This window comes from Terrapene carolina, unplaced genomic scaffold, assembly GCF_002925995.2.
Source record: "Terrapene carolina triunguis isolate 2854851 unplaced genomic scaffold, T_m_triunguis-2.0 Scaffold88, whole genome shotgun sequence".
NCBI classification, from domain to species: Eukaryota; Metazoa; Chordata; order Testudines; family Emydidae; genus Terrapene; species Terrapene triunguis.
The window spans coordinates 2,850,084-2,875,518 of record NW_020664439.1 but is presented as its reverse complement, the minus strand read 5'-3'; the positions used below and the strand labels follow the sequence as shown (position 1 = coordinate 2,875,518).

Sequence of the window (25,435 nt, the reverse complement as noted above, 5' to 3'; positions counted from 1 at the left end):
AGCATAATTCAGGATGCCTGTGTTTATAGTGTAGATGGGGGCCAAAGCATGGAAGTTGGCTTTGAAGTTCACTCTTCCACAGCTTCATCTTAGATATTCACGTCTGGAGGGAAGCTCATGTAAGGTTTAATCGTGAAACAGCTGTTGGCTGGGGCTTGGGTCAGTGTTGTTGCTTCAAGAACACTTGTTTGTGTTTGTTTTCAGGAAGGAGCTGACTGCTGAGGCCAGGGAGCTGAAAGGGGAACTCTATTGCCTACCCTGCCATGACAAGATGGGTATCCCAATCTGTGGAGCCTGTCGCAGGCCTATCGAAGGACGAGTGGTCAATGCTCTGGGGAAGCAATGGCATGTTGAGGTGAGATCAGTGTGAAGCTGCCTGTGGAATGCATACTGCCAGAGGTCTAATGCAAGTTGGAGGCTGTTATGGTGAACATTAGAAATTTCCACCATTCCTGTTTAGGCCGAATTCAGACTGTATTTACCTGGGGTGAGCTTTACCTGGGTAAGTCACATGCACTAGAGTTGTGAATGGTGCACTTCATCTTTTGCACAATAACAATACCATTGTTCAATTTACTCTCAGGAAAATTATTTTACAATTTCTGCATTACATTGCAAAGATTCTGGGGTCTGCAAAATAGCATTTACCACTGAAGTTATGTACATCCTCTCTATGTCCTTCCCTCCAGCTCTAAGTAACAAACTGTAACATCGCTGTGACACTTCCCAGGGGTACCCAGGTTGTGAGACACCTCACCACCACCTGTCCTTAGTGTGAAGCACGCTTGAGTCTGCCTGTGGTGGATCAGCTCCCTGAAACCACCAGCCTCTGGTAGCACAAGCACTACCTTCCTGTCCTCATTCTCACTGTACAGGTAGCCATAGGCACACACCAACTCCTGAATCCCTGTAGTATCCAGTCCCTTATCCGTGGGACACTCACAAAATTACCAGGTCTGCCTTTCCCAAAGGAACAAGACACACCAGCATGTAAGATTCATCTCAGAGCCAGCACTTTGCTTACTACCACATCACTTAGAAAAATATATTCTTGTTTTCACTATAAATATATTATCAAAGAAATAGAGAATATTGGCAACAAATGGTTATGTGTAAAACAAAATATAACATGCTTTCTAGAGACTAATCTTAACTAACAAGTTACTGTCTTGTCTAAAGAAGCTTCTCTCACCCAAAATTCTCTTCAGCATTTTCAACCAAGACTCTTCTTCATGAAGCAGAAGCACTGTCCTTTTATTCCCTTAGTGAAGGGTGCCAGGATGTTGTCTTTGCCTCCCAAATATAGTGGAGCAAACCTTTGAGGTATATCTCTAGATAGGGTTCCCTCCCCCCCATCTCCCCTAAGCACCATTGCTTTTCTCTTCCTGGTAGACTTTTTCTCTGAATTCTGCAGAATCCTTCTTTGCATTTAGTTCTGACTGGCAATAAGTGACCAGTAGTGAATGAGACAATATTCAATTTACATGTAAACAGAGAGATGAATAAACACCTTTTGTCTGACAGAAAACTTGTTTTTCACCTTTGATGCTGTCCAACTCTCCCACACAGACTTTAAGAACATATTTTGTGTGTGTGTGTGTGTGTGTGTGTGTGTATAACTATATAACTCCTTACATAGTATCTGTACACACATGTCACAACAATATTGATAACCAGCATGGCACCAGCTTTCATTTGAGACCTCACGAGACATTCTTTGAACCAGAATGTACATACCAAAATCAGGAGATTCCTGTAACCGCTCTGCATCCCTTTGCCAGTTGGCATTAAGAGGTTCTTGAGTCACACATCTCACCTTCCAAATCTTGGAAGCAATTTTTTTTGTACAGTGCAGCTCAACAGATGATGGTAGTGGTAGACTCTGTTGTGTAGCCAGAGTGCAGGTGTGTTTACTACTATCTTCTAACCTTGCTGTGACGTTGTTCCTGTGACTGTCGTTTAGCTTGTCATAGCGTCCCACCATCACCATCCCACAAGATTCTTGCAGGGTTTTCTTGTCTGTCTTTGTATAAAGATGTAAAACTCTTGTGCAAATCACTGGCTTATTTCGGGGGTAGCGACCATGTATGTCTTCTAGTTGTGGAGGCCCTTCCACCGACACTGAATGCCCTTTACTTTTGCAGCATTTTGTTTGTGCCAAATGTGAGAAGCCATTTCTGGGGCACCGCCACTATGAGAAAAAAGGACTGGCTTACTGCGAGACTCACTACAACCAGGTAAGCACTGCTGTCCTGCACCCATTCAGCAGGCACCTCTCTCGACTGAAGAGCTGGGGAGAAAGAATGCCCCCTATTGAAATTTGGGAAATAAGCACAGTATTTTTCCCATGCACCATATAACCAGAAATGCATTGTTATCTGGAGTGAGTTGTTAAGAAATATCAATAGCCTCTGGTGGTGGGGAATCTAATTGAAAAAGGAAAAATGTTTTCCGTGGCAGATGTGTGTTGACATGTATAATTCTAGGGAAAGTGGCAGTGATTAGAGAATGAAAATGTAATGGGGACAGGGATCTTCCCTGTTGAAAGAAAAAATTACTGTCCCTTTCATCTACAGCAGTTGGTCCAATACAAGGTATTACCTCACAAACCTTGTCTCTTGTATCCTGGGAGCAATACAGCTATAACAACATAGCAAACAAATTAAAATTTCTGTAATTATACCAAATAAAATGAGTGTTAACCAATCAGATGGCTGCTTGGCTAACCTTTTGTTAAGAATCGAAAACATTCTATAACCCATGTGAAGCCAGCCTATTTATAATTGTTTAAAATAAATGCCATAGCATCTAGTTGGCTAAAGCACAGAAAAGATCTGTCCTGTAAGCTGATATAAAGATAACATTATCATAAAGATACAATGAGCAGCCATGACTCTACACCAGTTTCCATCAGACAAAATATTACATTTCCCTTGTAGAGTTGTTAAAGGCTAAATATCAACTGCTTTTAAAATAGTGCTCTTGGTTTTACCTCTGTGTTTATGGTTTATGATCAGGAGATATTTATCTTTGATCAGTGTTGTGATCTATTGACATTGTCTCCCAAATTCCCAGGCATATAAGGCTCAGAGATCATGTTATAATGGTACCAAGAATATGAGGCATCAACAAAAAAAACTAAGATTTGAGAATACAAGTTCTGAATGACCATAGACCAATGGGCAAGTGTATGAGAAGCTATTCAGGAGAAGTAAATGAATTTTAGGGTGCTGCTGCATCCATCAGAAGTTGGATGTTTGCACCAGCTGTCTAATTTGGGGAGCATGGGCAGACTCCTTCATAGTCAGTAAAATAAGTTCCCATTTTATTCCTTCTGCATGCAGCTCTTCGGAGATGTCTGTTACAACTGCAGCCACGTGATCGAGGGGGATGGTAAGATTTGTTCTCTCCTTGTTTTGGGTTGCTCTCCCATTCTGACAATGCAGCTGTTGCAGTCCTGCAGTTGCAAGGCTCCAGTGTTTCTTTTTACATCTGGGCTCACTGAATTGGGATCGGACTCTGAGACTAGATAATCTGGTTGTTTGCTCTTATTTTGCGCAGTGGTATCAGCTCTCAACAAGGCTTGGTGTGTGAACTGCTTCTCCTGCTCCACCTGCAACATCAAGCTCACACTGAAGTAAGTAGATACTTGCAGACCTAGGCTAACTCTTTCAGCAGCCTAGGGGAACGGTGCTGGTATCCTGCAGCTGTAGAATAGTATCCTTTCCTGCAGTATGTACAGCTTTTCCCTAGAAAGGTTTCCCCTATGGAAAGGTAACTGAGCCCATTTTCAAGGAGTTGTGTGCTAAATGCCTCAAATAGTAAGTGGCACAGGGACAATGAATACAAACTAACTTTAAATGCCCCTTTCCTAGTTTCAGGGCCTCTGATATCACCCCAGCTCTGCTGTGATGGCCCAACATGCCTCAGTTATCAATGGACTTAGGGGCTCAAGGGAATGGTGTTTTCATTATAGAATGTGGGTTTTGGAAAGTGTTTTTAAATTCTTTATTCTTTTATACTGATAAAACGCTTAGCAAAGTCTCACTCCATAGTAAAATGACACTGCCCTAAGCCCCCAGTTCCATGCTGCAACTGGGCTGTTTGGTAACTGACATGCAGCATTGGACATTCCAGGCTGTCGCACCAGCCAGCATGATTCCAGAGGTACCCACTCAGCATTGTGTTTAATGTTTGAGGCATTAAAAGCATACTACGTATAGGCCATGCTTTAAGACAATATTACAGGTCACCTATAAGAACTGGGACTTAGGAAACACAGTGGCAAAGTTAGTTCAAACGTCTAGAAAATTAGTTTATCATGTGCCTATCTCAGAGACAGCCTTCCCTTCCCTGGATTAATGGAGGCTGGGCACATTCCTGGGGCTGGGCCACATTGTAGTGAACTCTTCTTGCTGCTGCTGCTTAATGGAGCAACATTAACCACAGTAAACTTGGTGGAAGCTGAATGGCAGGAAGTCTGGGAATATGAGGCTATTGGGGGATAAGGAATTGGCAAGTCTCAGACTGAGTGGGCTCTAGACTAAACATGACTCGAGTGTCTGGGACACTGACTCTGCTAGTGAAATTCCACTTATTGATTTTTGCCAACCAAATTAATGCAGTGGCCTGATTCTGCTGCAGTCACCATTTGTGATACCTAGATCACTGTCTGATTGTGACCCACTGACGTTCATGGCTGCTGGAGTCTTTATCTCCCTCATGAGAGAGACTCGTGTAACTGAGGGGGAAGTAAAGGTGCCAAATAACACAGCAGGGCACAGATTATCCAACAAGTTCTTGGAATGTATTGGAGACAATTTTTTATTTCAGAAGGTGGAGAAAGCTACTAGAGGGGAGGCTGTTCTAGATTTGATTTTGACAAATAGGGAAGAACTGGTTGAGAATTTGAAAGTGGAAGGCAACTTGGGTGAAAGTGATCATGAAATGGTAGAGTTCATGATTCTAAGGAATTGGTAGGAGGGAGAACAGCACAATAAAGACTATGGATTTCAAGAAGGCAGACTTGAGCAAACTCAGGGAGTTGGTAGGTAAAATCCCATGGGAAGCAAGTCTAAGGGGGAAAACAATTGAAAACAATTGGCAGTTTTTCAAAGAGACATTATTAAGGGCACAAGAGCAAACTATCCCACTGCGTAGGAAAGATAGGAAGTATGGCAAGACCACCCTGGCTTAACCAGGAGATCTTCAATGCTCTAAACCTCAAAAAAGAGTCCTACAAAAAATGGAAACTTGGTCAAATTACAAAGGATGAATATAAACAAATAACACAAGTATGTAGGGACAAAATTAGAAAAGCCAAGGCACAAAACAAGATCAAACTAGCTAGAGACATAAAAGGAAACAAGAAAACATTCTACAAATACATTAGAAGCAAGAGGAAGACCAAGGACACAGTAGGCCCATTACTCAATGATGGGGGAGAAAGACAATAACAGAAAATGTGGAAATGGCAGAGGTGCTTAATGACGTCTTTGTTTCGGTTTTCACCAAGAAGGTTGGTTGCGATTGGACATCTAAAATAGTGAATGCCAGTGAAAATGAGGTAGGATCAGAGTCTAAAATAGGGAAAGAACAAGTCAAAAATTACTTAGACAAGTTAGGTGTCTTCAAATCCCCAGGGCCTGATGAAATGCATCCTAGATTACTCAAAGAGCTGACTGAGGAAATATCTGAGCCATTAGTAATTATCTTTGAAAAGTCATGAAAGATGGGAGACATTCCAGAAGACTGGAAAAGGGCAAATATAGTACCCATCTATAAAAAGGGAAATAAGGACAACCCGGGAAATTACAGACCAGTCAGCTTAACTTCTGTACCTGGAAAGATAATGGAGCAAATAATTAAGCAATCAATTTGCAAACACCTAGAAGATAATAAGGTGATAAATAACAAGTCAGCATGGATTTGTCAAGAACAAATCGTGTCAAGCCAACCTGATAGCTTTCTTTGACAGGGTAACAAGTCTTGTGGATAGGGGGGAAGCACTAGATGTGGTATATCTTGACTTTAGTAAGGCTTTTGATACTGTCTCACATGACCTTCTAATAAACAAACTAGGGAAATACAACCTAGATGGAGCTACTATAAGGTGGGTGCATAACTGGTTGGAAAATCGTTCCCAGAGAGTAGTTATCAGTGGTTCACAGTTATACTGGAAGGGCATAACAAGTGGGGTACCACAGGGATCGGTTCAGGGTCTGGTCCTGTTCAATATCTTCATCAATGATTTAGATAATGGCATAGAGAGTACACTCATAAAGTTTGCGGATGATACCAAGCTGGGAGGGGTTGCAAGTGCTTTGGAGGATAGGATTAAAATTCAAAATGGTCTGGACAAACTGGAGAAATGGTCTGAAGTAAATAGGATGAAATTCAATAAGTACAATTGCAGAGTACTCCACTTAGGAAGGAACAATCAGTTGCACACATACAAAATGGGAAATGACTGCCTAGGAAGGAGTACTGCAGAAAGGGATCTGGGGGTCATAGTGGATCACAAGCTAAATATGAGTCAACAGTGTAACACTGTCGCAGAAAAAGCAAACATCATTCTGGGATGTATTAACAGGAGTATTGTAAGCAAGACACGAGAAGTAATTCTTCTGCTCTACTCCACGCTGATTAGGCCTCAACTGGAGTATTGTGTCCAGTTCTGGGCACCACATTTCAGGAAAGATGTGGACAAATTGGAGAAAGTCCAGAGAAGAGCAACAAAAATGATTAAAGTTCTAGAAAACAAGACCTATGAGGGAAGATTGAAAAAAATGGGTTTGTTTAGTCTGAAGAAGAGAAGACTGAGGGGGGGACTTGATAACAGTCTTCAAGTACATAAAAGGTTGTTACAAAGAGGAGGGAGAAAAATTGTTGTTCTTAACCTCTGAGGATAGGACAAGAAGCAATGGGCTTAAATTGCAGCAAGGGCAGTTTAGGTTGGACATTAGGAAAAACTTCCTAATTGTCGGAGTGGTTAAGCACTGGAATAAATTGCCTAGGGGGGTGGTGGAATCTCCATCATTGGGGATTTTTAAGAGCAGGTTGGACAAACACCTGTTAGGGATGGTCTAGATAATACTTAGTCCTGCCTTGAGTGCAGGGGTCTGGACTAGATGACCTCTCGAGGTCCCTTCCAGTTCTATGATTTCTGTGAAATAGCAAACATAGGAAAGCCATTGAACTGCAACAGAAGAAAAGCACTGTGGATATATGTACAGGGGAAATTAATGTGCTTCCACCCTGGTACTAGCTAGCAAGGGGCATTCATAGCAGGCTGAGGTGCACTTGGCAGCACAGGGGAGAAGAGTGTGAAGAATCAAAATGTCTTCCTGTTGCCAATGCAAAGCTGCTGCCCCCAAGTTTTGGAAAGCAGCCAAGCAGAAGTGTTGCTAAGAGCCAATCACAAAGTGTTCCAAGGCTGGACATTTCATTATTGGTAAACATGTGGACCTGATCTCCAGTGATCAGTCCATGTGTATCTGTGTTCACACAGTTGGGCACCTAACTTGGCATGAACACTACCACACGTGTGCGTTAAATTCTGATATGTGAACATACCTGGCAAGATTGGCATCTGTGTGTTGAAATGAGGGGTTTTATACATGTGGTAGAAATCAAGCCACCACATTCACACAGACACACACATACTTGATTACTGAACATCAAGCCATGACTGTAGTTTTGTAAGTGCTGTTTTTAATAGCTCAGTGTTTCTTTGAAAGGAACAAGTTTGTGGAGTTTGACATGAAGCCAGTGTGCAAGAAATGCTATGAAAAATTCCCTCTGGAGCTGAAGAAACGTCTGAAAAAGCTGTCTGAGCTGGCCTCCAGGAAATCACATCCCAAAGCTGTGGATTTAAACTCTGCTTAAACAGGTCTGTCATTCTGCTCACTGCACTCTTATCCTCACAGACTGCAACTTGCAGCGGCTACTGATCACAAAGGGAGCTGTTAAGAATGTCTGAAACAAACCACAGACAAATAGTACCTCCTCCAGCTTTTGTTACTGCAGCTTTCACCCTGAATGCTCCTTTACTCAGGCAGTTGCAAATTAACACTGACAGCATGGGGAGTTTGGCCTCTGCTGAGGGGGTAGGGCAGAGCAATGGGTATGGTAGTTAACTGGCATTATTCTGCCATTGATCAGATGTACACCATTGTTTTTCTGTCCTTCATCGTTTCTACATTGAGCTGAAGTTCTCTCTCCTGTCGCCTGAGGAATTTGGAAAGAACAGTGGTTTAAATATCAGATGGTGAAACATGCAGATTGTTCAACACCAGTTATAAGTATCAAGGATTCCTTAAATGACTTGTATGCAGAGCTTTTCACCTATAGGACAATGTTCTGAATGTGGCCCAAAATTACCACCATCTGATAACTGTTTGGTATGTCCAAAATGAGCTGGTCTTTGTCTAATTCCCAGTGAACAAATATCCACATCACAAAAACTGCCGCAGCAATCACCCTTCTTGACACCCTTGTTGACATTTTCTCTAGGCTAGGCAAGGCAAGGCAAGGAGTGAATGGGCACAGAGTCTATGCTACCTATTCACTTCAGTCCAGGCCAGAGTGGATGTATAATGTCTGGGCAGTTCACAGAAGTTGCACTACTGTTTTCCTGGTTGATATATAGAGGATTTCAATCTCTGAGGCTCTCAGTTTGATACTTTTCAAAAGTACTCAATTCCCTTACAATTGAAGGGGGATAGGTAGTGTGAGGGTGAAGGCAGGGCATGCCAGGAACTAATATTCAATGTTTACTTGCCAGTTCTCCATTAGATCATTGATACCCAGGGCTTGGAATTGCCCAATGTGATATAATACCCTACCCATTGACACACCTGCCATTACCCTCTACAGTACCTGCAATATGACTGGAGGTGTGGTTACTCTTTTGCATAACAAAACCCAGTTGGCGGATCTGGTAACTGTTAAACACTTCAGTCTGAGCCAAGCCTTTTCCCTTTGTTTGAATGGAAAGACTACCTTCTCAGCTCAGTTTCCATGACACTCAGTGTATGTCTACACTTCAATTAAAAACCCATGGCTGGCCTGTACCATCTGACTTGGGTTAATGGGGCCTGGGCTGTGGGGCTGTTTAATTGCAGTGTAGACTTCTGGGCTTGGGCTGGAGCCTGGGCTCTAGGACCCTTCGAGTGAACCAAAAGAGCCTTCAGACTCATACCTATAAATCTTGTAGGAAGACACTAGCTATGTCCATGCTACAATTTTGCACCTTTGCTATTACTGATGGAACCTCGGTGGTGGTAGCACCAGTGGATGTTGTCGTGTAGACAGGGCACTAAACAGCTTCTAGTGTTTTAACCACCTTGGGCATGTCTTCATTGCAGAATTAACTTGGGTGATTGGTGCCTGGCTTAGCCTAGCTCAGGTGTAACAGGTCACACTGCAGAGCACTACCCAAGTTACTATGTACTCAGTGGTGCTGCAGTCACCTGTCTGAGATGTTAGGACTTCCGGAGGCACATGATACCCCATGGTTCTTAGCACTGCAGTAAGCTGAACCACACTGTGATTCTTTCCCAGTGAATAATGGGAGAACTTGTCTGTCCTGGGTGCAGGAGGGGAATTGTGGGAAGGCATTGGAGGAGTATCAACACTTAAGTGATTTAACCTGTGTCCTTGCTGCAGAGTTGGTAGGTTACCAGCTCAATAAGCTTTAGCCTATACCCACAGCTGGGCCAATGAGCCCAGGTGTAAAGCAACACCACACTTGGGTGAGAGGTTTTTGTGTGTGGATGGGAGCTGGGTTAACGCTGCAGGGAAGACCTATCCCCTGTTGTCTAGTCCTGCTTAGAGCAAACTCATACAACCTAGTGGCTAAAATGCTGTTGGCTGCTCTACACGAGAGCACTTGCTGTTGCTACCACCAGTGAAGCTGCACCAGAGATAGTAATGGTGAAAAATGTTAGGGGAAAAGGTTAGTGCAGACAAGCACTCCCTGTGCAAGGCTCCTGGTTAGTTAGCTGCTTTCCTAATACTAACTGCCTTTGGCTGCTTTACTTTCTGCTGTAGTAAGCTACCATAACTGTTTTAACACCTTCTGTGCACTGCCTCCGCTATGGCACTTGCGAAGGGATGGACTCTCTGATCTAATTAGAGAGCTTGTCTGTCTTCCACCGTGACTATCAATCTGCACAATAACCTAGACAGTATTACTTTTGTCACAGTTTAATAGCACTTGAGGACAGCTCTTGTTCTTCTCTAGCCCTTGGCCCATCCTTCAGGTATGGGCACAAGGAACTGCACAAATGAAGGCAATCTTAAGTGGCCACTGCTGGGACCAGTCCACTATGCTTATTCTCTCTAGAGTTTGGTTGAAGGACTAAAGCACAGGCACTTCAGGCCCACGAGCATTCACAATTCATTATGCTGATTCTTCCTAGTCTGAAGCATGCAGCCCCTTTCCCCATGCCCTTGGTCACAGGAAGGAGCCCAATGCTGAATCTGAGCAGCGGGGTATTTTCAGCTGATTCACCAGTCCCAGTTCAAGAGAATTTCCTGGGAAGATGGCAATAGGACACTTGGCATTATATCTGCTTGTGAATATGCAAAAATTGAGTACTTCATGGACAGTAGTTGTCTTCCAGACCAGCTCAAATCTTGTCAGCTGTTTCCTGCAGAGGCCACTGTTGAGTTTAGCAATGGAAAATGCAAATACATGGTTAAACATGTGCATGTAGATATGAATGTGAATATCTTTGTACTATGAGAAGAGATGCAGTGAGGACTCTTATTTCCTCTCTAATATTTGAAATTCAGTGGATTAGGCCAGGGCTTGCTAGTACTTTACTTAAGGGAAGAGACACCCATAGACTCTGAACTTTATACTATATGGATAATCAAATGTCTTAAAGTGTCTCTTTTTAACTGTTAATCTGACAAATATTTCACTAGAGTCCTGCTTTGTAGAGCACATGGTTGTCTACAGAGTTACAATATCAGATTTGAGAGGCTGAGCAATCAAGAGAGTTATGGGAAATAACTACAGAACAGCTTGGAAACATTCATCTTTCCCCAGATTCCACCTTTGGAAAAATAAATGGCATAGGATGTAAAGTAGATGTGATAGGATCTGTGGACTTCTTTAGGGCAGAGTCTTTTGGTGTGATGGATTTGCCAATACCTATGTGTTCTTCATAGTGCTGGAGTCAGGGGAGACTCTCTCTTTCATAGAAAGAAATTTACGACTAAGATGTGTGCATTTTCCTTTGCTCTAAATTCAGAAAGTCAAATTCATTCTTGCTGTCACTCGATTGTCCTCTGTGGTGTTATATCAAGGATGAATTTGGTTCAAAAGGCTAAGCTTGTATTACTTACCAAAAGCTGCTGTCCATTGTATACTTTCACAGTTTTAAATCTATATTTAAAATAAATCACTAATGCTCACTGACTACACTTGAAGATGGCAATGCTTTTAGCAACTGCGATATGTGCAGCTTACTCATATTCAAGGGGAATATTAATCACTTCCTTAATATCCTTCCTTATTACAAAACAAACTGCTATATGTTTTCTCTAGGGTTTGGGTCCTGGTCCTTACCCTCACAGTTATCCACACAACATTAGCAAAAATTGTTTAACCTTCCATGTTCGGAGTTCCCAATGCCAAACGTTTTGTATTGGGTGATGCAGTTAAGTGTTAATTTGAAACATATAGCAGGGGAGGCATTGGTTCGCAGATAAACCTGTGACTAAAGCAGTTGTTCTAAGAGGTGTTTCGTTCTTAGTTTGTAAAGCACTCTTAGTGCTAAGGATTATATAGAATGAATGAAGAAATGTATTAATACTAAAGGGACAAGCCCACTCCCTATTACACGGCATGTATTCTGCAGACTGCGGATTTCTTGTTTTATAGTACTTCTGAGTTTGTGATGTCTAACCAAAATCTGTGACTGCTGGACTAAAATATTATAATCTGCACCTGTTATGTATGTTCTTGTAGTAAAGTTAACTGCAATACATTTTAAATCTTCACACTAAAGATTAAAATATAAAAACTATTGTATGTGTACTGTACAATAAAACCGGAGTCTTTTGGATCTACACCTCTGACGTGACCGAGGGTGAATCACTCAGTAACTCCAAGGATTAGCCACATTCCTATTTCAGAATTGTGATGGTATTATAAACCCCACATTGGCAGGGACAATTAGCCTGTTCTGTGGCACCTGAAGGGGAGACAGGTAATTAAGGATTAGACCAAGCTGGGGAGAACCAGGCTGGGTGGTTCCTATAAAGGAAGGTGTGCAAAGCAATAGGGGGAGGAGATCCAGGAGGGAGGAGTTTGGAACTTCCTCTCTGGGAAAGGGGCCTGCAGGAAGTATCTAGCCTGGGATTGTCCCTGAAGGGAGAGGGCAGTTGGAGAGAAGGAGACTCCTACAGCAGGTCTGGGAGCAGAGGGAGACTCCAGGGAAAAAGCCCTGAGAGTTAACAGCTCGTGATAAACTGGGCCTCCAAGGAGAAAGCCCTGGGAGGCCTTGCTCAGTAATTGAGTGAAGAACTCTGCAGAGCCCGGGAGATGAGCGAAGAATCTGCAGAAGATTGAACCCAGGATTTTCATTCCTCTGGGTTTTGAGTTGGGACATTGTTACCCAAGAAGGGATGGGACTCTTGGTGTGACCTGGCCAGAGGACTAAGTCACCACACAGAGCACCAAAGTCTGGAGGAGGAAGGTGAGGTGGAGGGGCTGCAGTGCTGGGTCTTGCCATGAGGAGGTGCTCCAGGAGGGTGAGTCTATGACAAGAATGTTTTGCTGAAACATTTTTGATCAGTGCTGGTTAGAAGGTGATGTATTCATCAATGCTCTAGTATAGTGGAGGCACTGCTGTTGTGTCTGACAGATGCCATGTAGCTAGGTTGGACTCCGGATGTCAGTGGTGAATGGTATGCTGTAGTAATGCAGAGGTAGTATAACCTATTGGAGAGGTTTTCAGATTATATTGAGGTTGGGAGAGCACTCACCAGACTTGTGGAAGAAAGAAACCACGTCATCACTGATCTGCAACAGTTTATTTAAAAACGGGAAACAGAATAGTTTGGCTGCAAAGATTTCAGTACAGAGTCAATGTATAAAACATTTATCAGACACTATATCTAATTAAATTGAATTCAAAGGTATGATGCCAGCATTAACACCTTGACATTGGTAGTCTCAAAGCATCCATTGCTGGCAATGGACATTGCATTGGGAATATCTGACTGGTCGCAAAAAGATCAATTATTCTGAAAAGTGTGGCACTCATTTAGATGCATAGAGATATTGAGGCCCTATTCTCCCTGCAGTGCATGTACAATCCTCCCATTAATGGCTGTGTTGCACGCAGACGTCCAGGGGACAACGAAGCCCATTGTCCATACATTGGCAAACTAGAACGAGAGATTCAACAGCACTGCTTTTCCAGCACTGTCAAACCATGCCTCAAGGAACTTGGTGTAAATGCACTAAAAGCACCACATGTCCTGTGGTCACAGGAGGGTGGTTCTGATTTGGGAAGGACAAGTATTTGCTCTTCTAGTACTGGAAAGTAGTGTAGGGGCAAGGTTACCTCCCAGGATTTTTGAACTCTGAGCAGTTCTTATTGTGAGAAAGTTCTCTCTTGCTGACAGGAGTTGTCTGTGGAGGAGCATGTGATGAATAAACTCTGAATCAGGCTTTACCATTCAAGCTGTCTGCCAAACAGGAAGTTGGAGAAAGATCAAGAGAAATGAAAACCAGTAAAATTAACTAACTGGAATTCTGTCTCCTGAAAGAATGTCTACATAACTCCATGCTAGGAGCACTTCTATAGAGCAGGAAAATGGCTCTTTCAAAAGAGTTCTGTGTGTCATAGGCTCAATCCTGTGCAACCCTGAGTCACATTGAGTAGTATTTATAGGGAGCTGTCAGGGTAAGGGTGCAGAATCAGTCCTTAATAACAGCCCGAATCAGTGTGTGTTCATGCATATTGGGGAGCACTGTGCTGTTTCCTTATGAGAAAGGAAGGCTGGGGGACACCCAGGTGCAGTTACCAAAGGAGACACAAAAGGAAGTGCACTAGCTCACAACTTATCTAAGGCAACAAGACAGCAGACAATAACCATGTTACAGGAGAAATGGTTCTTCCCTTCTGCAAAGCCCTGTATGGCTTACCAGCCTGAACTGTCCAGGAGCGATGCAGTTTCTCCCATAATAGCAGAATAGGATGGCTATTACTGTGAGTATACTAATGCTAGAAGACTGAAGTTATGTCCTATGTTGCTAGGAGGAAGGAATTGGAGGGGCATGTCCCTGTCAGAATGGAGGACACCATAGTAGATCTGAAGAGGTTTTCAGACTGCTTTTTCATGTATTAATTGAGGGCCGTGTCCAGGTTGAAATCCAGGAAAACGCTGCAACGTTTATAATCCATATTGAATTTGTCCATTGGGTCTAGGACAGGAGAGCTTAAAACGTTAGCTAGCGTGTGCTCATTCGTGCTTCCCCTGTGGCAGTACTTCACCAGCGTGGCTTACTGAAGAATGGGTGTGATCAGAGGATTAATTGGCAGGACCAGTGTTAAAAGGGGTTTTGGTCTGAGATATGAAATGGAGGCTGTTTGGCACAGGTATGAATTGCAGGCTTCTACCCTCAGGCAGGGAGGCGGGGATTCCTCTGCTTGTTCACAGCATTCATTAGCAGCTGTACGTAGGATGTCAACAGGTCATCCATTTTGTAACCCTGCAGGAGAGAGAAACTTTAACCTAGTCTCTTGAAAAGAGCTCTAGAAGGTGCCAGCTGGCAACATGAGTTGTTATTCCCCAAGCTGTGTGCCCTCTGTACCTGTTCCTTATGTCTACCTCCTCTCCCAGTTCCTAACATCATTCAGATAATTCTTTTCCATGGCTCCAGTTGGTGTGTTCTCAGATACTACAGTAGCACTATTAAAAGCAGTGCTGCGTACACTGCAAGAAGCCATGTGGTCCCTGGTCTAGTGATCAAACAGGGTTGGTTTGTAGTGGTTCAGCAAACTAATGTTTTACATTGTGGGCTGCCATCTTGTGTTTCAGAATCTCAGCTTTCATATACAAGTCACTAGTGCTTACGTTTGCAAAGGTAACCTTAACAATACGAGCCCTTATAAACCCATGCAGTGATGCCTGCCTGAGTCTTGCAGACAGCCTGAAACAAGACTTCTGGGAGAAATGGGACTCCCCATTCATTTAAATGGGTCATTGACTCTGAAATCTAATGACAAGGTCTCAGTACTGCTAACCATTTCGCTGCTGAGCAAAGCATGCCAGAAAAGGAAGATCATATTTAGAACTCCATGAAATTTTTGTATTTTTTTTTTAAATAAATTACTTTTCAGGATTTTTGTGTTATAACACTTTCACCAGAAGGGTTAGAAGGCCCTAGGGAGGGGTCACAACACCACTCACTCAAATTTGACCCAGCTGCCCTCCCCGGTCACAATGGAGGGTTGACTAGGCCAAACCTGAGCTGCACTGCAACTCCGTGCACCAGGTCACAATGCCTGGAGAGGAGAGCTTGGCCCAGCCCCCTGGGACAGGAGCCATCACTGCGGGATGAGGGGGTTTTTATATATTGATTTTCATTTTATTTTGTATTTGTGAAAAGTACGGGGCTGTAATTGTATTACAAAGATCTAGGTGAGTGGAGTCTCATTTTGGTGTCTCAGGGAGGGGAAGCTTGGTTTGCTGGCAGAACGGGGGCAAGTGCTACTTTTTTCCCTTCACTTTGGCTTCAACCCATCACTCACTCCTCCACTGCAGCTGGTGCCATAGAGCACCAATCTGCTTCTGACCTGCGAGACAGTTTGTCAGTTAAGCTGGAAGAACAATTACTGTTTTTGCAGGGAGTCGGAAGAAAGCTCTTGTCACCTCCATCAAGCCTAAAGCCAGTCATGACAGGAAGCAGTGTGCTTGTGACAAAGGGCTAGGTATAAAGGCCTGAGTCAGCACTCTTCACAGCAGCCCCAATCAGGCAAAGCAGATTGGAGCTGACTATGCAAGGCTGTGCCTAATTTGTGGGTGGAGCAGGGCAGAAAGGCCAATTAGCCATTAGCCAAAAGCCCCCAAATAGGCACAGGAGGGAAGCCGGCAGTAAGAAGGAGTGAGAGATTGCTCTCCTCTGCTTGGGAACGGTCTTAGGCATCCTGTGAAGATGGGGGGATGCACCTGTAAATAAACTGCCCAGGGTGTTGAACCAGCAAAAGGGTCTCTGTGTAATCTGTGGACTGAGACAGGCAGAACGAACTGTTACAGTGTATCCTTCCTTTTCTGGCTGTTTTCATGTACATCAGCATCCTTACACCAGGTATCTGTGATGCTTATAGACATAAGAAGAAAGGGAAAACTGAGGAGGAGAACATGTATGGGACAGTGAGGCTCCTCACCAGAGATGTCTCGCACAGAATCCGGCTTCCCCGCACCAGGTTCCCAATTGTCATGTGGAAGTATGTGCTGCCACTGCTCCAGTTCGAGATTTTATTAAAGGGGTAAACTGTTAAGATGTCCTGCAGGCAGAAAGAGACATAAATAACCAAACAGTGCAACAGTTCGGAAGGAAAACAGATTGTGCCGGGTTAGAGAAAGCACTCCAGTAAGGCAAGTGTATCCTTTCATCTCCTAGTGCCTTCTGTTAGGGACTGGCACACAGCTGTTGAATTCAGCTCATGCCCCAAATGGCAGCACAGCATAATCCTCCCTGCCTGCACAGAGCAGCTGATCCCTGCGGTTTTGGGTTTCTGGCAGGCTGTTGTTCACTGTTAGCCTTTCCCATGCCATGCTGCTGCTTACGTTAGTAGCCATTAAGCCATTGGATACACCAGTGCCTTTATTTTTTGTAAAAAGCAACATGGTGACATTCACAATAAGAATTTATAGGGTATGTTTTACACTGCGGCTGGTCCAGGTCAGCTGAATTGGGCTCGGGCTGTGGGGCTATAAAGTTGCTGTGAAGATGTTTGGGCTTGGGCTGCAGCCCAGGCTCTGGGACCCTTCCCCTACGTGGGAGACTCCGAGCCTTTGCTCCAGCCCAAGCATCTACAATGCAATTTTATAGCCCTGCAGCCCAAATCACCTGAGCGGGGCCAGCCACAGGTCTATTGCAGTGTAGACATGTCCCTGTTCTGCAGGCTTGACAGAGCCAACTACACTGACAGGCCTACAGTCTGATTACCTGTCTCTTTCCATCCTATGTATTTGCTGTCCTGTAGACAACTCAGCTTTCCTGCCACTAATTCCCTAAAGCTGGTTCCCTACTATCTGTTCCATCCACTTGGCCATACTCCTTCAGCTGGGGATTGCTCCTTCCTCATCACATATCCTTCTTGTCACCATGCCCCTTTACAGCTGCCGTCAGGTCTTTCCTTTCCTGGGCAGAGATTGCTTGTAGCAATTGCCTGAATTATTTTGGAACAGCAGCTCTAATCCCAAGGGGTGATTTTGGGCACCACCCATCCTTCAGTTTCCCAGAACAAGAATAGGGGCTCTGTTTGTCTCCTCCTAAGATCCAAGTAGAAGGTCCTATCCCTTGTTCCTTAATGGGCCTGGCCAATGAGGGGATCCTTCGTTAGAGCTGCCAAGCTGAGGTAGCCTGCATTTCCCAGAGAGCCAGACTGCAGCGGCCCCCAGGCGCTGGAGAAGTGACTCTTACCTTGGTCTTGGGGTGTATTAGCGAGACTCCTTGCTTGTTGACTGCAATCAGTATGATGTCTGGGAAACTTGGCTCGGAGGTTTGCTGGTGATCAGGAACAAAATAAGCGAGTGTTTGTAAGGAGGCGAATGAAGATTCCTATTAATCGCAGAGAGACCTTCAACTTTCCCCAATGTTGTTTACTGTCACTATCAAATTAACACTGAGGCAACAAGCTCAGAAAGTGCCATATAACCATTACCAAGGGTGACTGTTCTGAGACCATACCGAAGACTTGCACAATGGCTGTTTAAAGGCAGATCTAGTTTGCTAGCTCTGGGCTATCAGGCAGTAGTTCTCTCACTTTGGTTTGCGGCACATCCTTCCTGGTACTGCACAAACCAAAATGTGTTGAGGGCCAAGCCGTGGGGGATGATGGGAGGTTGGAGGGGGACTGTGGCGTGAAAAGGTTAGTAGTGTGCACTGCTGCTGGGGAAGAAAGGAGTAGATGGCATCTGCATTAGGTTGAGGGCAGCAGGACCCAGAACACTGCATTCAGGTTAGGGAGGCACCTACATGATCAAGGGGCTCCAAAGAATATATAATGCAGCAGTCGATCCCAGTCACCGAACACATCTCCCTGTGCTCTTCTCTGCACTGGTTCCTACCAACCAAGAATTCAGTTCAAGCACCCCCATGGGGAGTGGCCCTGGATACCTGAGGGGGCACCTCTCCCTTTGCCACCATGGCCCCCTAAGACAATTATGTTTCACTGGAACAAGAAGAGTGGTGAACAGGACAGAGGAGTTTTATGAGCCAGAGTTCTCCCAGGAGCTGGAACTAGACCACTGACTCGCTCCCACAAGAGGGCAGGGACCACGAACCTCACCACGGGGAAGGAAATGAGTTTTGCTTTCCCTCACTAATGTGTTCCCACAGTCTCTCCCCCTCTCTTGCAGGCGGCAGGAGGGGTGGGGGCTGGAATAGCTTCCCATTTGGCAGATGAGCGCACCCCACCTGGTGCTCCCCTGGCAGAACCATTAGTGCACGCGGAATGAGAAGCCGCCTAGACACACCTTCACTTCGAAGAAGGCTGACCCAAACGTGGGCCACCGGTAGATCAGCTTCAAGAAAGCAACCTTGGCCTCGTCCACTGTTTTGCCCTCGTGTTTGCTGTAGGCGCCGATGATATTCTGAATAGAAAAGGGACACGTGCACCCCAGTAAGTGAGAGAGTGGGGCAGGCTTTCCCCCACCCAGGGTTTGTCCTGCAGATATGCACTCACCCATCACACTGCAGGATCAGTCACGTGGCCACATCACCCCAAGGCAGCAAGGGGCACCTATGCCTGCAAGAATGGGGGAGCCCTGGGGTCTCCTGCAGCTGCTACAAGGAAGGAAGGTGGAAATCTCCCAGCAGCTCCCCTTAGCCAGGTTCTGCCCTGGACTCCAGCAATGGGAACTGAAGATCCTCCCAGACCAGCAGCTCCCCACCAGGCCTGAGTGAAGGTCACCTGGCCCAGCAGCTTCCCTGGCTGGGCCTCCAGGCAGCACAGTGGAAAACTCCACCCAGGGCTCCCAGATCTCCTCCTACCCTGGGCCTGGGGCAGAGAAAGTGAAGCTCATGTAGGAAGGGGGAGCTCCTAGCAGTTCCTGTCTGTCCTCTCTCCAGGGGGCTGGATGAGACCCTGCAGAAGCAGGTGCCCCAGAGGGGGTGGCTGAGTCAGGGTGGGAGTCAAACACAGGGGAACTGTTGCCTCCACAAGCAAGTCTCACCTGTCCTATACAAATGGGTAGGACAAGCTGTGCCCTGACACCTCTTGTCAATGCATACACCCTCTGATTCCCTGCCAAGCAGCCATCCAACCCTTCTCTCTGCCTGGTGGGGCTGAGGGGTCTTTGTCCTGTTTGTTATGAATTGCGCAGAGGTGTGTATACTGCCTCTGGCTGCTACATGATAACTGGCTACCCATGAAAGGCTGATTATGTGAATCGGCTTTGATGTGGATGAAGTTAACTCTCAAATCCAATGACCTTTCCTAACTGAGTATCCGTCTGTCTGTCCATCCAGCCATGGTGGACACAGAAAATGGAGAGGTCTGGGGTCACAGGTGCCAACTTTTGTTGGCGCCGGTGGGTGCTCCCGCCCCCTGCCCCGACTCTGCCCCCTCCCTGCCCCTATTGGATCCCTCCCCAAATCCCTGCCCTGGCTCCACCTCTTCCCCAAGCGCGCCACGTTCCTCCTCCTTCTCTTTCACCCCCCCCCCCACAGACTTGCCACGCGAAACCCCTGTTTCGCGGTGCAAGTGCTGGGAGAGTGGGGGAGAAGCAGGACACGGTGGCCCACTCAGGGGAGGAGGTGGAGTGGAGGCAGAGGTGAGCTGCCGGTGGGTGCTCCACACCCACCAATTTTTCCCTGTGGGTGCTCCAGCCCCAGAGCACCCACGGAGTCGGCGCCTATGTCTGGGGTGGTCTCTGAGAGGACTGCACAGCTCAGTTTAGCAGCTCTGGGGACACAGGCACATGTCAGAGGATTATTTAGAGGATGCAAAATATGGCTATAAACAGGAACAGGCTACGGCTGCACTTTGAGCTGGCGGCCTGACTCCCAGCTTGAGGAGCCATCCTCGCGCTAGCTCTCCGCAAGCTGGGCATGTAAAAGAGTAGCCGCGGCAGTGTGAGGAGCAGGACCGGCTGGCTGCCTCAAGCACAGGTGTAGGGGCTTTTACCTTCTTCCACTCCTCCGGAGCCATCGCTCGGATCAGATTGTCTGCCACCAACTCCTTCAGCATCTTGGGGATGGCTGCCTGCTGCGATCGGTCCTTGTCAAAACGGACCTTATAAATCAGCCCTGCTATCTGGACAGCTTCCTCTTTGGAGCACTTGTGATATCCTCGCAGATACTTGGGCAGCTCCTGGAAGGCATAAGCAGTGAATCTGTGCAGAATGGTCTGGAGCCAATACGGGCCAAGCCAGGCAGAGACTGTGAAATGGAGATGCAGGCCTCACAGATCAAGCCCCCGGAAAAGGCCAGCCCTGAAGGGTAAATTTATATTGACAGATGCCAAATTGATTATTATGTGTTTTAAAATCTGTGTGTGCCCCTGGAGCTATGATGGTGGCTGCCCTGTCTGAGATGGAGAAATAAATACTCCGGCAGGATCGGTTTCTCTACTATATCGCCCTGATCACACTGCATGACATGAGTTCCCTTACTGGCCATTCCCTAGAGACGTAGTTACCTGGTGGTAATGAAAGATGGAGTCAGCCTTCAGGTCTTTCCCGGGAGTTACAGTCAGCCATAGCTTCCTCATGAAGTACACCTGGTAAGTCACAGCCACAGCAACCCCTATGGGAACAACAACATTGTCAGTGCTCCCCAGGTCATCCTCTAAGGAACTGTAGCCCTTTTGGGTCAATGCTTCTGTCCCCTGAGGCCAGTTCTGATGGGTCCACATAGCTCAGGGCTACTGTACTTTGTAGGTTTGATTTATTTTTAGAAATAATGTTAAAGATACTGGCAAATGAAGCCTGCACTATTGTTACTGTCAGTCGCTGTAGGTTTACAACGGGAGTGAGCTGATGCGATGGAGGGAAGGGAATGACGTTCCCACGTGTACACTGCTTCGTAGAGTGGCAAGAAATGGCAGAGCTCCTTGGCTGTGTGTATTATGTCCGGATCCTAACCCATCACAGTGAGCAATTCCTGCCACCTCTCCTACCAAGCATTCACTGGCAGCTGCCTTTGTGAGAGGAGATGCTGATTTTAGGTGCCTGTATTTGACCCCTCTGGCCTGATGTTCCGAGTGCTAGCAGGCACATCTCCTGGTAACTCCAAGTCGACAGGCTTGCCTGCTCAGCGCTTCAGACAATGGGGCTCCAGATATCTCCAAATGAGCAACTGAGAGTCAGTGGCCACATTTGGCAATTTTGACCCCAGTTCTTTGGAGAAATTAGCAAGAAAAGTGGGTGGAATTTGAGTTCAACCCAAATTTAGAACTACAAGCTTAAGTGTGGGAGGGGGAGAATTATAATCAGATTTAACCCCATAAGTGCTTTCCCTAAACAATACAACAAGATAACATGGGCTCAGATATTAAACTGGCTGCCAGAATAATCCACATAACAAGCTGCTAATGAAGCAAGGAACTGAATTATATGAGAGCCTGTGTAATATTTGATGTGTGTACCTGGTGACATTGGGTCTGGCAATGCACAAGTCCCAGACTGTAACTTGCAATCATCAGATCCACGAGTCAGCACGTTACAGATGCAGAAACTCAAAGGTATCAAAGTCAGCCAGCGCTACCCATATACAGACCAGTTCCAGTGTCTTTAACCACCCTGTCCTGGCTGCCCCAGGTCAACTGGTTCCTAGTACCATGGCAAACGACACCAATGATGCACATGAACACCATGCCAGAAATGGGTTTTACCAGCCCACCAATCAGACGTTCACAAAGGATGAATAGATCCTGCTTTTCACCCACTGCTCTGCTACAGATTAACACAGCCACCAAGAGTAGATCCCTTTCCTTACCATCTTTCCCTGGCTTGTTCTTCCGAGTCCAGTCAGTAACCTGCCGTAAGGAGTCAAAGAAGTAGTCGGCCTCATTCTGACTGATCACCTGCAAGATGCAGAGCAATGGGAGGAAGGAAATTGCATCACCCAGAGACGGTGAAGGTCAGTACGGCCTGAACTGTCCCTGCCAACAGTACAGACAGCGAAAGCACAGGCATGGAGGGGAAGGATCAGAGGCAAAGGGAAATGAGAGGAGAGATTGGGGGAGAGGGGGAGTAGGGGGAAGGCTAATGGAAGTGTCCTTCTCTCATTGGAGTTTTACTCTGTTTATTCTTTTCTTCCCTCCTCCCTGGCTGCTTGCCCTTAACGCAGATGGAAGCTGCCTTCCCTGTTCTCCGCCAGCTCCTGCTGCTGCAATATTGGCAGACACAGGGCTCCTCTCCCCTGGAGCTCAGCGCTTTGCAGACTATCTATTGCTCCTGGTGCACAAAGATCAAATGGCGCCAGAAGGAGAGGGAAGACCTGCTGGACTGCCAGCACCAACAGCCTGGCTTCAGCTTGAGCCAGAGAGGCTTTTGGGGGATGAACTAATTCCAGGGCGGTATTGAGCACCCACCATCACTAGGGAAGCCAACTGGAGTTACAGGCCAACATCTCGCAGGGTCCGACCCTAAGCATGAAAAAGATCTGACCACAGCAGTGTGCAGTAAGTGATCTTTCTCCTTCCGATACAGGAGTGTGGCCCTCAATGTTCTCCCCTGCTGTTCCCAACTACTCATCTTCACATAGGGATGTTACCCACAGGTCCTAAACCACCTTGCACCTTCATGGAGTCATGGAAACATAGGGCTGGAAGGGACCTCGGAAGGCCTTCAAGGACCAAGTAAACCTAGACCATCCCTGATAGGTGTTTGTCCAACCTGTTCTTAAACCTCCGGTGATGGGGGGATTCCACAATCTCCCTTGGAAACCTATTCTAGTGCTTAATTATCCTTATAGTTAGAGAGTTTTCCCTAATATCTAACCTAAATCTCCCTTGCTGCAGAGTAAACCCATTACTACTACTACTACCTTCAGTGGACATGGAGAACAACTGATCACCATCCTCTGTATAACAGCCCTTAACATATTTGACTTATCAGCTCCCCCCTCCATTCTCTTCTCTCCAGACTAAATATGTCCAGTCTTTTTAGCTTTTCCTCATAGGTCAGGCTTCCCTGCCACGCTCCATCCTAGCACACCTGAGCGGAGTTACCTTGTCTGCGATCTTGACAAAGAGGCTGAATCCTTCCCAGGAGCTCAGCTGCAGTTTGGAGGCAATGGTCTGACACAGGTTCCGGATTCTGGTGGTTGTTCCCACCTCAAACACCTAAAACATAACAGAGGCCCTGATGGAATGCACTAGGAAGAAAGGGGTGCTTAGAGGCAACGGATTCAGCTGCGCTGACAACTCTGAACTCTCTGTGGGTCTAGGTCAGTGGTGGGCAACCTACGGCCCGCGGGCTGTCAGGGTAATCCGCTGGCGGGCCGTGAGACGCTTTGTTTACATTGACCATCCGCAGGCATGGCCCCCCCCCCCAACTCCCAGTGGCCGCGGTTTGCTGTTCCCAGCCAATGGGAGCAGCGGATTACCCTGACGGGCTGCGTGCAGCCCGTGGGCCGCAGGTTGCCCACCACTGGTCAAGGTAGATCTTATGAACCAAATGAAGAGTCCGATTCAGCCACTGTTCTGAACACAGTAGCACCATACTCCATTGAAATGTGGCCCAACATGAATGTCAAGGGTGGGGAAAAGAGGGAGTTCTCACCTGCTCTGTATTGTTAGGGAAGCAAACCTTGTGCGAGATCTTGGTGATGTTCTGCTGGATGGCCTCCACCTCCACGTTATGGGGAGCCCACTTCCGAGAGCCACTCCTGGAAAACAACAACCCAAGGCACTTCAGAGCTGGGCATTCACTCAACCCCCTGGGGATTTGCAGAGTGAGATTAAACTGAAGCAGAGACCCCAGCACTCTGGCTTTGGGAAAGGAGAGTTTCCCACTGCACCTCTGGCCCTAAAGCATGTTAAATATATTAACAGAGCAAGGATGTGCGGGTTGATTGGAGCATGCATTAAAAAGCCATTCTACTCTGTGAAGTGGCTAGATAAAAATGGCATTTGTGTGTATTCGGCATCCTAGCTTCTGTCTTTAATAGCTAACGTAATGTTTTCCTCCTGTTTGCGAGACAATGGTGAGAGAGCTAGATTCTATTCTGCTTCACGCATCATCAAAAGAATTTAACTGAGATTCCAATGCAGAATCTTTAATACAGCTAATGATGCACGTGCCACTAAGCCCCCAGCTTGGAAGGGCTGTTAGAAGCATTATGTTTTTACCTATCAACTGAGCAGGGTTGGTGTGGAAGTGTATTCCACAATACCAATTTCACAGAGTCACACTGCAAGTAGAGCTACACTTTAAGGTAAGGGGAGCTGGGTCTGACTCAGTCCAGACCTCAACAGAGGCACAGAAGGGGCAAAGCTAGCCCATTATTTTAGGGTGCTGCTATTTTCTCTGTTTCCTGCACTTTGTGGAGTAGCTCAGGTAGAGGGGAGAAGTGGGGCAGACCCGGCTTGCTGTGGCCAGCCAGATCAATGAGGAGACATGGGATGGGGGGACCCACAGTGACTAAGAGAAGAATTTGGCCTGGCCTCTGACCCAGCGAACGGAGTTATTTTGGTGTTTTTAAAACCTCATTTCTTCTAACTTAGTAAAATGTGAATTTCAGTTAAGAAGGGGAAAACTGAACCTAACATTTGCTTAACAGCACGGCTGTTGATACGAGCCAGCCATCTGTGCCCGTTCAGCTCAGCAGGATTCAGTCATTCTCGCCTGGCTTAGGGTCAGATAGCAGCAGCACGGGACACTTCTCCCTGCATCCTGATCTAGGGACCTAAGGGATGGGGAAAGAGGTGCCATGGTTCAGGGTCCCAAAAAGAGGACACTGCTGGAGTGGGAGGGAGAGAGGGGGTGCTGGAGAGGGTATTTGGGGAGTGCTGGAGGGGTATATGAGTACTGGGAAGGGCATCTAGGGGGGTGCTGGAGCGGTTACATGTGAGTACTGGGAGGGGTACCTGGGGGGTGCTGGAGGAGGTATTTGGGGAGTGCTGGAGCGGTTCTGTATGAGTACTGGGAGCGGTACCTGGGGAGGTGCTGGAGGGGATGTGTGAGAGTACTGGGAGCGGTACCTGGGGAGGTGCTGGAGGGGATGTGTGTG

The 25,435-nt window shown here is 46.3% G+C and overlaps 2 protein-coding genes across 3 annotated transcripts in view; one reads left to right on the top strand and one right to left on the bottom strand.

Annotated features, from left to right (window-relative positions):
- The window catches only part of LIMS2 (LIM zinc finger domain containing 2), a 39,895-nt gene extending 31,409 nt beyond the window's left edge, over positions 1–8,486 (top strand). For both annotated transcript variants that reach the window (XM_024216796.2, XM_024216797.2), the window contains exons 6-10: positions 205–355; positions 2,145–2,237; positions 3,345–3,393; positions 3,562–3,637; positions 7,740–8,486. In XM_024216796.2, coding sequence (XP_024072564.1) covers positions 205–355; positions 2,145–2,237; positions 3,345–3,393; positions 3,562–3,637; positions 7,740–7,887 — 517 coding nt within the window. In that variant the 3' untranslated portion in view covers positions 7,888–8,486. The remainder of the gene's footprint in view (positions 1–204; positions 356–2,144; positions 2,238–3,344; positions 3,394–3,561; positions 3,638–7,739) is intronic.
- Positions 8,487–13,069: 4,583 nt separating this feature from the next.
- MYO7B (myosin VIIB) overlaps positions 13,070–25,435 on the bottom strand; it is an 82,792-nt gene continuing 70,426 nt past the window's right edge. Inside the window, exons 40-48 of the mRNA XM_029911107.1 lie at positions 23,986–24,091; positions 23,433–23,546; positions 22,196–22,283; positions 20,898–21,004; positions 20,385–20,570; positions 18,733–18,849; positions 17,678–17,761; positions 16,416–16,535; positions 13,070–14,737 (exon numbers count right to left, since the gene is read on the bottom strand). Of these exons, the coding sequence (XP_029766967.1) occupies positions 14,648–14,737; positions 16,416–16,535; positions 17,678–17,761; positions 18,733–18,849; positions 20,385–20,570; positions 20,898–21,004; positions 22,196–22,283; positions 23,433–23,546; positions 23,986–24,091 (1,012 nt within the window). The 3' untranslated portion in view covers positions 13,070–14,647. The remainder of the gene's footprint in view (positions 14,738–16,415; positions 16,536–17,677; positions 17,762–18,732; positions 18,850–20,384; positions 20,571–20,897; positions 21,005–22,195; positions 22,284–23,432; positions 23,547–23,985; positions 24,092–25,435) is intronic.